We start from the raw sequence: 12792 nt of genomic DNA on the forward strand, positions 1-12792 counted from the left end.
AAGGTTTAGGCTGGATATCAGGAAGCGCTACTTCACGGTCAGGGCGGCTAGGATCTGGAACCAACTTCCAAGAGAAGTGGTCCTGGCTCCTACCCTGGGGGTTTTTAAGAGGAGGTTAGATGAACATCTTGCTGGGGTCATTTGACCCCAGTATTATTTCCTGCCGTGGCGGGGGGTCGGACTAGATGATCTACTCAGGTCCCTTCTGACCCTAGAAACTATGAATCCACCCAGGGCCCTGCCCCATCAGCAAGGCTCAGCAAGAGCACACACAAGGGCAGGAGACAGAGCACAAGGAAGAGAGCCCCGAGCCTGCACGGATGAAGTGCCGCCTACCAACACTGCTGCCGACTTTCTCGCAGGGGCTTAGGGAGGGCTGCAGGACAGCTGTGCACAGCAGCCCAAGTGGGGCAGGGACTAGCAGGGGCAACAGAAAGAGCAAAGCAATGGGACAGCCAGGATCAATAACCAGGAAAAATGCCTGGCAGAGAGCTGGGTTCAGGCAAGGCTTGGCCCCTTGAGGGCAGTGGACGGCTCATCGCTGTGGAAAGGGACAGGCATCACCTCCACACCAGCCATTTACATTACAACTAGGCTAGGCAGAGCCCAAGAAAATGCAGCAGGGGCCAGCCTGCCCTGAGGCTACAAGCTGCTATGGTTTGGGGAGACAAGCCCTGAAAGCCCTGTGGGGCTACAGGATCCCAAGGGCAGAGCTGTTCGCAGGCTGAGCAGAGGACAGGCCCAGCCGTGGTCTGGGCTCTGTGCTGGCCACAGGGACACATGGCCCACAAGGGAGCAAAAAGAAATCCTTCCCCTGCCCGTGAGGGACAGGGCTGTGTGGAAGGTGCACTGTTTGGAGCCGGCTTCCACCCCAAAGCAGCAGCAAGGGGGCCTCCGAGACAAGGGCAGTCCCTGAGCACAACCTGCACCCAGAGCACAGGCAGACCTGTGGCACCTCCAGACGCAGCTCACCCCCTGCTGCAACAGGCCAGCTGGGAAACGAGGGCAGTGCTGGGTGTAGGGGGCCAAGGCAGCAGTGCCACAGTCTGTCTGGAACAACCTCAGCTCCACTTTCTCCCAGGAGTCTAGGCCTCGCAGCTGCAAACTGCCTAAGGCCCAAGCATGCCACTGCTCCTAGGCTGGCTGTGGGCACAGGCCTGGGATGCAGGGCTCTCCCGAGCTGCTCCTGCAGCACCAAGGACCGTGGTGCCAGGCAGCTGGCATGAGGCACTCTGAGCCAGAGGCCCCATGTGAGAGACAGGGAGAGCCCACGGCCTGCTGAGCACTGCGCCGGGGAAGCAGGAGGATGCGACTGTCCTCCGAAGCACCAGACATCTCAGGCACATGGGGGAGAGTGGACAGTCCCTCAAAGCCAGATGACACTTCACCTGCCCCATGAGAGCACTGCAGGATGAGGGGGAAGCAGTGCTGGGCTGCTCCGCTCTTCTCTCACTGGCAGCCTCATCTGAGGCAGACAGGATGTCCCTGTAGGCAGGCACCAGACATGTGGTGCCTCATTCCTCACCTTGACCTTGCCCCTGCCTGGGGAAAAGGGGTTTCCAAAGCTCTGCAGTGAGACAAGATTCCCTGTCCCTCTCTCAGAAACTCCTGCTCCAATGCCAAGCAGGTGAGGCCTCAAAGCCACACAGAGAGAGGAGAGCAGACGCAAGCTCAAGGAGATGCTGCTAGGCCAGCAGTGCCGTGCACTCAGACCCCAGGGCCTCAGTACGTACCCCAGCTGGACCATCCTGCAGAGCCAGGTGGACTAGGTGGGCACTGGCACCTGCAGCTGCCAGCACCACTGCTGTGCTGGCTGACGGGACAGAAGAGAGCCAGGCACGGCCCAGCTGCCTCAAGAAGGCACAAGGACCAGCCCCTGAGAACGTGGCAACAGGCACGAGGAGCCAACAGTGGTCAGAGGACTAGTCCAGGCAGCAGGAAACGAGCCTGCCATGGGGAGGATCTCCCTGGCACTGCCTGCAGCAAAGAGCTGCCCAGAAGAACCCCGCCACCCTGGGCCTGGGCTCTCCTCACGGCAGCAGCTGAGACCCCTCATCACTGCTTACCAGACACCTGGGCTAGCAGGCACCCCCAGTCCAGAGCCCTGAGCCCTCCCCTGAAACTGGGACCTGGGGCCTGTGCTCAGTACCTCTGCCACAAACCCCAGAGCCCCTGCTGCCAGCACTGACAGTGATGTGCTGGATTCTCTCCCGCTCCTCCTCCTTTGGTACAAGACCAGCAGCATCCGAGCTCTCAGTCCCACCACCCAAACCTGCACTCCCCGCACCTCAGCCCAGATCTGCAGCAGCCGCTCTCACCTCATTAGGGAAGGGAAGGGAAGGGAAGGGAAGGAAAAGGGAGGAAACAATCATTGTGCGTGTGCGATTGGCCAGGCCCAGCAGCCACTCGTCCCAGGCAGAGCAGCAGCCCACCTGGGAAGGGAGCCAAGCAGGAGTGGGGCCTGGCAGAGAGAACAGGGATAGAGTGGTACAGACCTCTTCCTCCTCAATGCGAGCAGGCTCAATCAGCAGATTATTGGCTTGATCAAACGACACCCCCTGTTAGGACAGGAACCAGCAAAGAGGCATGCGGATTAGTGGAGCGTCAACCAAACCCGCCACCACGACCACCACCGCCCCAGAGACACCACCGCTCAGAGACAGCCCGGCCACCGGCCACTGGCCCCAGGACAGGCCGGCCATGCAGCCTGCCCCCACCTGGCCCACGGCACTGCTTGGCGGAGAGCAGGAGGCTGCGTTCTGGGGCCATGCCTGGCTGGGGCTCAGCTCACTGAGGGTGGGAGAGCCAAGCAGGCCCCAATTATTGAAGTGCAAAGGGTTAAGTGACACAGGAGGAGGAGGAAAGAGGGGAGGGCCCCCGAGCACCACCAGGCTGCTGCAGGCCGAGGACCGAGGCTGCCCCATGCCACTGCCCTGCCTCCAGCGGCCCACGTGCACTGCACCTCCAGCACCAAACACCGCACTCAGGGGCTCCCTGGAGCTCCACCCACCACGCAAAGCGCTGAGACAAAGCTCACTGTCACGTGCACCCTTGATCCGCATGATGTGCCTCGACCTAGGCCCCCTGGACGCACAAGAGGAGGGCTGAGGCCAGCTGCCTACCCCAGCTGCCAAAGGGGGCTCGGGGCCCTGGATGGAGGCTCTCTCATGGCTGGCAGGTAGACTTGGCCGCAGCGAGACAAGCCGTGGCACCAATGATCCTTCTGCAGCTCTGCTGGGGGAACAGACCTTGGCTCACAACGCCAGGCCGAGGGCACTTTCATGGCCCACCCCATTCCCAGGCAATAGCTTGTCCCCGAGGAAGGGCTGCAGGCCAGCCACATGCAGTCTTAAGAGGCAGAAGGAGCCTGCTGCGGCACCTGGAAGGCAGGTGTGAGCACACGCAGCCAGGGCAGGGGCACATCCACTCCAGCAAAGGCTCTTCAAAGCTGCCGGGCAAAGGGTTCCCCGTGTACCTCGGCCAGGCCTCGCCAACACATGCTTTGTCCTGGAACCTGGCACCAGTTCTGAGGCAGACCTAGGGGCTGCGATCTGCAGGACCCCTGCCATGGTGCAAACAGCCCCACCAGCCCCCCTTCTGACTGCCTTGTAGGGCTGCGGCTCTGCCACTACATTTCAGCCCAGCACCTGGTGCCTTGCAGAGCACCCCGTTAACCCGCCTTGCCTTCCCCAGCAGGTCCCTGGCAAGGCCCACAGGCGCCTTCTGCCAGGCAAACACCCCATCTGCACCATCCATGCTCGGTGGTCTGGTGCTGAGAGGAGTAGATGCCTCCCCACCAGTTGCTGGGGCAGCCACATGCCCAGGCTGGTCCCCATGGTGCAGGCAGGACCAGGCAAGCTGCCTGCAGAGAGCACGGGACAGTTCTCCTGGCACAGCTGGGCTCAGGCACCTGCCAGGCCTGGAGGCAGGGATGCTAGCACAGCTCCTCAGGACCCAAGGGATGGGATGCTCCTCTGCAGCCTTTGCCCACTGTGCAGCATGGGCTCTAGCCCAGCAGCCAGGATCTGTCCAGGGGAGAGCTCTCCCTGCTGCTGAAGATGCCCACAGATGGGCACAGCCAGATCTGCCTCAGGCTGGAACAGAAAAAACCCCTGCAGCACAGAACACAGCACCATGCAGCAGCGGGCATGACACAGCCGGGGGGAGCTGGGACACCAGCAGTCTGGCCTGCTCCAAAACCAGCACGACCCATTCCAGCTCTTCTGCATCACAACTCTCCTGGAAAGCTGGAGGCCCCCAGCATCATCAGTACCACAAACCTGGTTGCTCACGGCACAAACATCAAGGGGTCCTGGCACCCACCACCCCAGAGACAGCATCAGGGCAAGCTGTGCCGGTTCAACACCCTCTCGAGGCCCTACCTTCACCGAGGGCTGTGTAGACATGGCTCCGTTTTTGATATCGTCCTCGTCCCAGGCTTCCTCTGTTTCCTCGGGCTCCGCACCATCACTGCAGCCACCCGGCTCCTCCTCCTCCTCTTTGGGGACCCCGTCACTGTTCAGCCCCTGCAGCAGAGCCACTACAGCTTCAGGCTTGGGGAGCTTAGTGATCTTGAAGTGCTTCTTGTAGTGTGGCGTGTCCTTGCGAATCAGCCGCTGCTTCTCTACTGGGAACGGCCGATCGTCATCCTCGTCATCGCTCCGCATCAGCGTGTCCTCAGCAAAGTGCACTGTGGGCTAGAGGGAGGTTCATGAGGTTCAATAAGGACAGGTGCAAAGTCCTGCACTTAGGACAGAACAATCCCATGCACCAATACTGGCTAGGGACTGACTGGCTGGGCAGCAGCTCTGCAGAAAAGGACCTGGGGGGACAGGGGACAAGAAGCTGAATAGGAACCGGCAGTGTGCCCTTGGTGTCAGGAAGGCTACCAGCATCCAGGGCTGAACTGGTAGGAGCGTTGCCAGCAGATCGAGGGCAGTGATTCTGCCCCTTTATTTGGCACTGCAGAGGCCACACCTGGAGGCCTGTGTCCAGTTTTGGGGCCCCCACTACAGAAAGGATGTGGACATGTTGGAGAGAGTCCAGTGGAGGGCAACAGAAATGGTTGTGGGACTGGGGGACAGGACAGGTGAGGAGAGGCTGAGGGAACTGGGCTGATTTAGTCTGGAGAAGAGAAGACCAAGGTGGGATTGATTAGCAGCCTTCACCTCCCTGCAGGGGGGCTGCAAAGAGGATGGAGCTGGACTGGTTTCTCTGGGGGCAGACAACAGGACAAGGAGCAATGGAAGGGAAATTTGGTTACATATTAAGAACTCTCTCATGAGGAGGGTAGTAAAGCACTGGAACAGGCTCACCAGAGGTGGCACAGTCTCTGTCCTTCAGAGGTTTTGAAGGCCTGGCTAGAGAAAGCCTTGGCTGGGATGATCTAGTTGGGGCTGGTCCTGTTTGGAGCATGGGGTTAGACTGGATATGACCTTCTGAGGTCCCTTCCAACCCTCCTTGTCTATGAGGGCTCAAGTGCCAGCTGAGCCTTGTGGGGGGAAGGCCTGCCCTGCCTGGTCCTGACCCCTGAACTCATGACCCCACCTCCATGCACACATCTCATCCTTCACCTGGCCCTGGGCTGCTGCCGGCTCCTTTGCTCACCTGGCTCCATCCACCTCCCAGTGCCACCTGGGCTTCCTGCATCTCTCTGTTGCTCTGGGCATGAGCAAGAGCTCCCAGGATGCTGCAGTGAAGGGGGTGGGGGCTCCGTGACGCCAGCACAGCTCCTACCTCATTGTACTCCATTTCCAGGTCATCCTCCTGGTCGGCCTCCTCCTCCACCTCCTGCTCTGCCTCAGCCCTGGGAGCAGCGATCTGGTTTAGCTCTCGCATTTCTGGACCCTGCCTGCTGTGTGAGCCATCTCCCTTGCCCCCCTCTTCCTCCCCCTTGAAGTCGGCAGAGGCAGTGCTGTTGGAAACGTGCGAGTCCTCGCTGTGGTTGGATGTGGCGCTCAGCCTCTTCTCCTGCAGCAGCAAGGTGGGGTTTTGAGAAACAGGCAGGGTATGGGGTCCCCAACCCAGCCCCTGCCCCTCCCAGGTATCCCCACAGGCATACAGGGCAGGCAGGACTCTTTTTGGGACTCAGTTGCGGGGTTTGACACTGTGTGACGTGCCCTACAGGGAGGCAGGGAGCATGTTGGGGAGCAGAGAGCCACAGCAGTCACCCTCTGTGGCAGGAAGCCACCTTTGTTTCTCCCCAAAATCTCTGTGCTGTGACAATGCTATTAGGATGGGCCCAGCAGAGGAGACGCACCTTTATCCTATCTCTTTAGGTAACCTGCACTGGCTACATTCCTGAGGGAGGGGAAACCTGCTCCCTCTGCCTATGTGACTGGTATCACCTACGTGGGTGAGGGGCTTCTACCTGGTGGGCTAGAGTCTGCCTGGCAACTAGTAATGTATTTCAAATTGGTTGGCCGACAGCCAACAGGTGCTGGCCTCCACTGGACCAGGGGAATGAGGTCACGGGGGCTATATAAGTTAAGACTGCCCAGGAGGGGGCAGCAGCCATGCGGGGGACTCAGACTTAGAGGAGCTTTACCATCTGAAACTGGCTCTCTCCCAAAGCTCATGAGCTAGGAATGGCCTGCCTCCAGAGGGGATCTCCAACAGCCTCTGGATGATGCATGTGAGTAAGCTACTCAAGATCTGGTTAGATATCTAGCTGGCAGTAACACAGATGCGTGATCAAAAGGCTACCTCAGCCAGACTGTTTTGCTCTATGGGATTTCTATGATATTGCTCTATCTTGTACCCTATTTTCACCCTACACCTGTAATCAATACAGTTCTCCTTTGTGACCAGTGTAGGAGACTTATTGAGGGGTGGGTATAAATTATGCCTGAGAGGCCCCGTAGGTTTGCGGACTAAAAGGGACTTCCCTTTTTGGCCCCCAACTTGGGGAAGTGCCCCAAGTGCTTGTACTAGGTCGCGTACCCATAGGATACAGGGCTGAGAGAGTCCCCTCTCGGGGTGGTGGCAGCTTACATTACCCCAGGCTAGCGAGTGTGCTCCAGGAAGGGGGTCAGCAGGACGCGAGGTGCCCCAGGGAGGCGCTTGGAGCCTGGAAGGTGGTCGGGCGCAGGGAGGTGGGTGGCTCAACACAGGAGTCCCCCTACTGGCCCGCCACACCCTCCACAGGCGGCGAGCTGCATTGCCTGGGCAAGCTTTCTGCTAGGGGAAACAGGCACGGCTGGCCAGCAATTCAAAAGGTACCACCAGTGAGTGGAGAGCTGAGCCAGGGGAGCATCCCCATTCCCTGAAGCCACGGTCCTGTCCCCCTGCCCAGCACAGAAGATGTTGCTCTGTCCGGCCCAGCCCACATGACTCGGCCAGCTCCTCTGCCCTCCCCAGGTGGTGCCAGTCATGACACCCCACTCCCTTGTCCTACTGTGGCCGCTCCGGCAGTATCCCAGCATACAGGGCTCCCATGCCCTCTGAACAGTTGGTTTCTCTGGCCTCACCCAGGACCCTGCTTCGCCTGCCCAGGATAGCATAACCTCCCTGCCATGGTCAGGGAAAACACCCGCATTTCTTCTGCTGGCTCCAAATGCACTGCATGGTGCTGCATTCACTGCTGCAAAATCACGGGGCAGGGAGGCCTGTGGCCCTGCAGCCCCATGGCCCAGGCCCCTCTCCAAGCAGGATGCTCACCTCTGAGTTGGGAGAGTCCAGGTCCATGTCAGGCTTTGAGGCATATGCCTCGTTGCGCCGGACCTCGATCACCTTCTTCATGACCTTCAGTTCACTGGGGTGGGGAGTCGCTCGCCGCTGCAGGCCCTGCGGTGACAGGATACTCAGCGGAAGGCCCTAGGCCTCCCAGCCAAGCCTTCGGTACAGCAGCCCCCACAGGAGAACAGCCCCAGCCATTCCCCACCCCATGCCTTCAGGAGGATTCCCCTAGTTCTGGCTCCGGCTCTGACAGCCTGGGCCAGAGGAGCTGCCCCACAAAAACACCCGGCCAGCCCATATTGCTCATTGCGGGCAATGTCCATAGGGGAAACCGGGGGGGGCAGGGAAGTTTCAAAGCAGCCACTGGTGTCCCAGAGCTACCTGCTCCATGAGGGCAGTAGCCAGTTGGGAACATATGCAAGGGCCCCCTTCATGCCCTGCAGCTGGTCTGCCTACTGAAGCCAGCACAAGGGCAGCCCTTCCACAACATGCGTGTGGCAACCAAGAGTCACAAGCAGCGACTGGGACTGAGCCACAGACAGGAGGAACGTCTGGAACAGCTCTTCTTCCTCTGACCATGAGGGCCCGGACTCCAGCTGATGGCTCTCTGCTGGACTGGGAAGAGTAGAAAACCTGTGGGGTGCTCTGGCAGCACACGGGGCCCACTACCTGCTGCAGCCTCTCCCAGTCCAAGAGCTCAGAGCAGGGCAACCTGTACTTCACTACACCTTTCTGACAAAGCCTCAGAGGTGTGCCTGGATACAGGCCTGTCACCTGCAGGCACACCTCCCAAGCGGGCCTGGGAGCTGGGAGCACTCCCAGCCCCTCCAGAGAGCACCAGTTCCACTCTAGCAGGGGTCTCAAAAGCTCACAGCTATGTCTCCTTGGGAAGCTGGTAAGCCTGGGACATGCCCAACCTTCCCCTTACCCTCTTCTCTGCTCCGGCCTCATCATCATCATCAGCTTTGGGCTCATCCAGGAACTGGATCACGCTGACTCGGTTCAGGTTCGTGTCCATCCAGCTGTCATCCACGCTGTTCTGAAGGAGATTCTCTGCAGAGGGAGGCAGATGACCACAAAGGCCTAAGATGTGGTCATCAGCTGAACACTGCAATGACCAGTGCAGATTCGGGACCTAGCATATGCCTGAATTACAGCTTAAGAGCTCAAGCCTGGTTTTTTGCCAGTAGCCTAGGAGAACAGAATAAAGTCTGCTGGTCGAGGCTACTAGCACTGGGCCAGGGCAGGTGAAAAATCCCTGTGCTTTGGAAAATGCTAATTGCAGTTAGTGCTAACAGCTGTAACACTTTGATGTTTTATCTTCCAATGAGAGCAGCTGAACGGCTAAAAGAGACTTGGGGGTCATGACTGACCACAAGATGAACATAAGCCACACCAATGCAATGTTGCAGCTGGTAAAGCAAAGAAAACTCTGGCTTGCATCCATAGATGCTTCTCAAGCAAATCCCAGGATGTCAGTCTCCCACTGTACTTGGCCTTGGTGAAGCTGCAGCTGGAGTACTGCATCCAATTCTGGGCTCCTCAATTCAAGAAGGATGTCGAGAAGCTTGAGAGAGTGCAGAGAAGAGCCATGCGCATGATTAGAGGGCAGGAGAACAGGCCTTACGATGAGAAGCTGAGAGCCATGGGACTCTTCAGCCTGGAAAAGCACAGGCTCGGGGGGACCTGGTGGCTGCCTATAAGTACATCAGGGGTGCTCATCAGGATCTGGGGGAACGTTTGTTCACCAGAGCGCCCCAAGGGATGACAAGGTCAAATGGTCATAAACTCCTGCAAGACTGTTTTTGGCTGGACACAAGAAAAAGCTTCTTTACTGTCCGAGCCCCCAAGGCCTGGAATAGACTCCCCCCATAAGTGGTGCAGGCACCTATTCTGGACTCATTCAATAATTAATGTGAACAAGTATAGTCAATATAATTTTACAATAGATATTTATGGGTTAAATTTCTTAGATAATATGTAAAAACACAAAGCAGCCTTGTCTAGGAAATTATAAATAAGGCAAAGAGAAGGAGATCGTCCCCTGTAGAAGTGTAACTTTCAGAGGAACATAAATCCCAGCTAATTGACACCAGCCAAGCCCACAAGAGAACTGCTTGAGTTCAGCTCCAAAAGCTGATTTCAGTGAAACAAAGACATTTAAATAAAGCCAATCAGTAAACAAGTATTAGAATATTAGAAAAAGCCATCTGTAAACACAGGGTTTCATAGTTTCATAGTTAGTAGGGTCGGAAGGGACCTGAGCAGATCGTCAAGTCCAACCCCCTGCCATGGCAGGAAAGACTACTGGTGAAGGGAAAAGGAGGGGGAACTCCACAAGGTCAAGAAGACCTGCTGCTAGTCTGTGCGCCACCTCCTGCCAGCTAGTGAGGACCCGTGTTATGCTGTATTATTGGTGGGAGAGCTAGATGGGCACTGGAGTGAGCAGAGCTAGAAGGGACCTCATAAAGGTCATCTAGTCCACACCCTGGTCAAGGCAGAATCATCCCTGCCTAAATCACCCAAGTCAATATGACCAGGTCACAAACTTTTTAGATGCAAGAGCCGAGGTGGATGTCATATACTTGGATGTTAAAAAAGCCTTTGATACGGTGTCACATCCCATTCTCATAAAAAAACTAAGCAGCTGTGACTTAGATGATTTCACGGTCAGGTGGGTGGCGAATTGGCTAATGGGATGCACAAAGAGAGTGGTGGTGGATGGGTTGGTATTGACCTGGAAAGATGTGGGCAGCGGGGTCCCCCAAGGCTTGGTCCTTGGACCAGTGCTGTTCGATATCAGTGACTTGGACAAGGGTATGGAGAGCACTTTGTTCAAATACACGGGTGACACCAAATTATGGGGCAAAGTAAATACATTAGCGGGCAGGGAGTGGATTCAGGTGGATTCGGATGGGCTGGAGAAGTGGGCAGAACAAAACAGGATGCAGTTCAACAAAGATAAGTACAAAGTACTGCACCTAGGGAGAAGGAATCATCAACACATTTACAGATTGGGAGATCTTCTAAGCAGCACAGCAGAGGAAAGGATCTCAGAGTCATAGTTGACTCCGAGATGAACATGAGTCAATAATGTGACGAAGTGATCAACAGAGCTACTAACCACACTCTATCATGCATTAGCAGGTGCATCATGAACAGGTCTAAGGAGATAATACTTCCCCTTTATGTGGCATTGGTCAGACTGCGGTTGGAGTACCGCGTCCAGTTTTGGGCGCTGTACTTCAAGAGGGATATAGATAACCTCGAGAGGAGGGTCACTTGTATGGTTAAGGGCCTGCAGGTAAGACCCTACGAGGAGAGACTGAGGGACTTGGATCTCTTCAGCCTCTGTAAGAGAAAGCTAAGAGGTGATTTTGTGGCTGCCTATAAATTTATTGGGGGGAGGAGGAGGACAGCAAGAGATGGAAGATACTCTGTTTACCAAGGTGCCCCTTGGAGTAACTAGAAACAACGGCCACAAACTGACATTAGACTAGACATTAGGAAGAACTTCACGGTAAGGGCTGCCAGAATCTGGAACGGGCTCCAGGGGAAGTGGTGCTCTCTTCTACCCTGGGGGTCTTTAAGAGAAGACTGGACAAACACTTGGCTGGGGTCATCTGACCCCAGTGCTCTTTCTAGCCTGGGGCAGGGGGTCAGACTCGATGATCTACTGAGGTCCCTTCTGACCCCCAAAATCTATGAAATCTAGGTCTGCCCAACTTGCTCTTCAAAGTTTCCATGGATGGAGATGCCACCACTTCCCTGGGCAGCCTGTTTCAATGCCTGACCACTCAGGGTCTGGAAGTTCCTCCTGATCTCCAGCTTAAATATCCCCTTCTGCAGCTTGAGTCTGTTGCTCCTAGTCCTGTCCCCTACAGCCACAGAGAAAAGCCCATCTCCACCTTCTCTGTAATCATCCTTCAGGCATGTGAAGACTGTTATCAAATCCCCCCTCAGTCTTCTCTCCTCCAAGCTAAATAACCCTAATTATGTCAGCCTTTCCTCAAATGTCTTGTCTCCCAGGTCCCTGATCATTTCTGTTGCCCTAAACTGGACTCTTTCCAAACTGCCCATGTCCTTCAAGAAGTGCAGGGCTTGAAACTGGACACAGGACTCCAGGTGAAGACTCACCACTGCTGAATATGTGGAAGAATCATTCCCTTAATAGTAAGTGACACTCACTAATACAACCCAGGAGGCTGTTGGCTTTTTTTGCAACAAGAGCACACTATTGGCTCATATTTATCTCATAGTCCCAGGTCCTTCTCTGGAGCACTGAAGCCTAGCAAGTCACTCCCCAGTCTGTATTTGTGCATGAGGTTATTCTGTCCAAAGTGGAGGACTTTGCATGTGTCCAATGAGATTAGATTCAACAAGATTTTGGACCATTTCTCCAGTATGTCCAGGCCACTCTGGATCCTGGCCCTGCTCTCTGGACTTCCTGCAATTCCACCCAATCTGGTGTCATCCACAAATTGGTTAAGCATGCGTTTAATCACATCATCCAAATCATTAATGAAGATGTTGAACAACACCAAACCCAGGACAGACCCCTGTGAAACCCCACCTGATGCATCTGCCCAGCTACACATTGAGCATGATGATCCAATTAGTTATGCATCTACTTACAGTACTTTCATCTAGTCTGTATATAGCTTGTTAAGGATAATCCTTAAGGGAACTGTAGCTGTAGCTTAACTCTGAGTTAAACAAAAAAGGGGTCCTGGTCATAGGTGGGCAGTAGCCCTACCTCTCATGAGGCCAAACAGTAATGACCCTTTTGGTAATACTCGAGTGGTAGCTGCCTCCTGGGTGTGACAGAAACTTCACACCAACAAGCATGCTTCAGTCACAGCCAATAAGAGACAGGGGTACTTGAGGGCTTGGACCCCAAGGGGATGGGTCCCGCCTCCTGCTTCTGATGGCCTGACAAGGTCCTTTAACATAAGGTCACCTCAATCCCTATAGGTCAAATAGAAGGGAAGGGAACAGCCTACGATGATAGGCTGAGAGACATGGGACTCTTTAGCCTGGAAAAGCACAGGCTCAGGGGTGATCTGATGGCCACCTATAAGTTTATCAGGGGTGACCACCAGGATCTGGGGGAAC

The 12792-nt window shown here is 55.9% G+C and overlaps 1 protein-coding gene across 9 annotated transcripts in view; it reads right to left on the bottom strand.

The window, feature by feature from the left end:
- SCRIB (scribbled planar cell polarity protein) overlaps nt 1–12792 on the bottom strand; it is a 125657-nt gene that overhangs the window by 78385 nt on the left and 34480 nt on the right. For 8 of the 9 annotated variants that reach the window (XM_019553811.1, XM_019553865.1, XM_019553803.1 and 5 more), the window contains exons 12-16: nt 8606–8730; nt 7660–7785; nt 5737–5970; nt 4383–4697; nt 2496–2558 (exon numbers count right to left, since the gene is read on the bottom strand). In XM_019553811.1, coding sequence (XP_019409356.1) covers nt 2496–2558; nt 4383–4697; nt 5737–5970; nt 7660–7785; nt 8606–8730 — 863 coding nt within the window. The remainder of the gene's footprint in view (nt 1–2495; nt 2559–4382; nt 4698–5736; nt 5971–7659; nt 7786–8605; nt 8731–12792) is intronic. The other variant, XM_019553820.1, reaches the window with a different exon arrangement.

Source organism: Crocodylus porosus, unplaced genomic scaffold (genome assembly GCF_001723895.1).
Source record: "Crocodylus porosus isolate Cpor-Errol unplaced genomic scaffold, CroPor_comp1, whole genome shotgun sequence".
In the NCBI taxonomy this organism is placed as follows: domain Eukaryota; kingdom Metazoa; phylum Chordata; order Crocodylia; family Crocodylidae; genus Crocodylus; species Crocodylus porosus.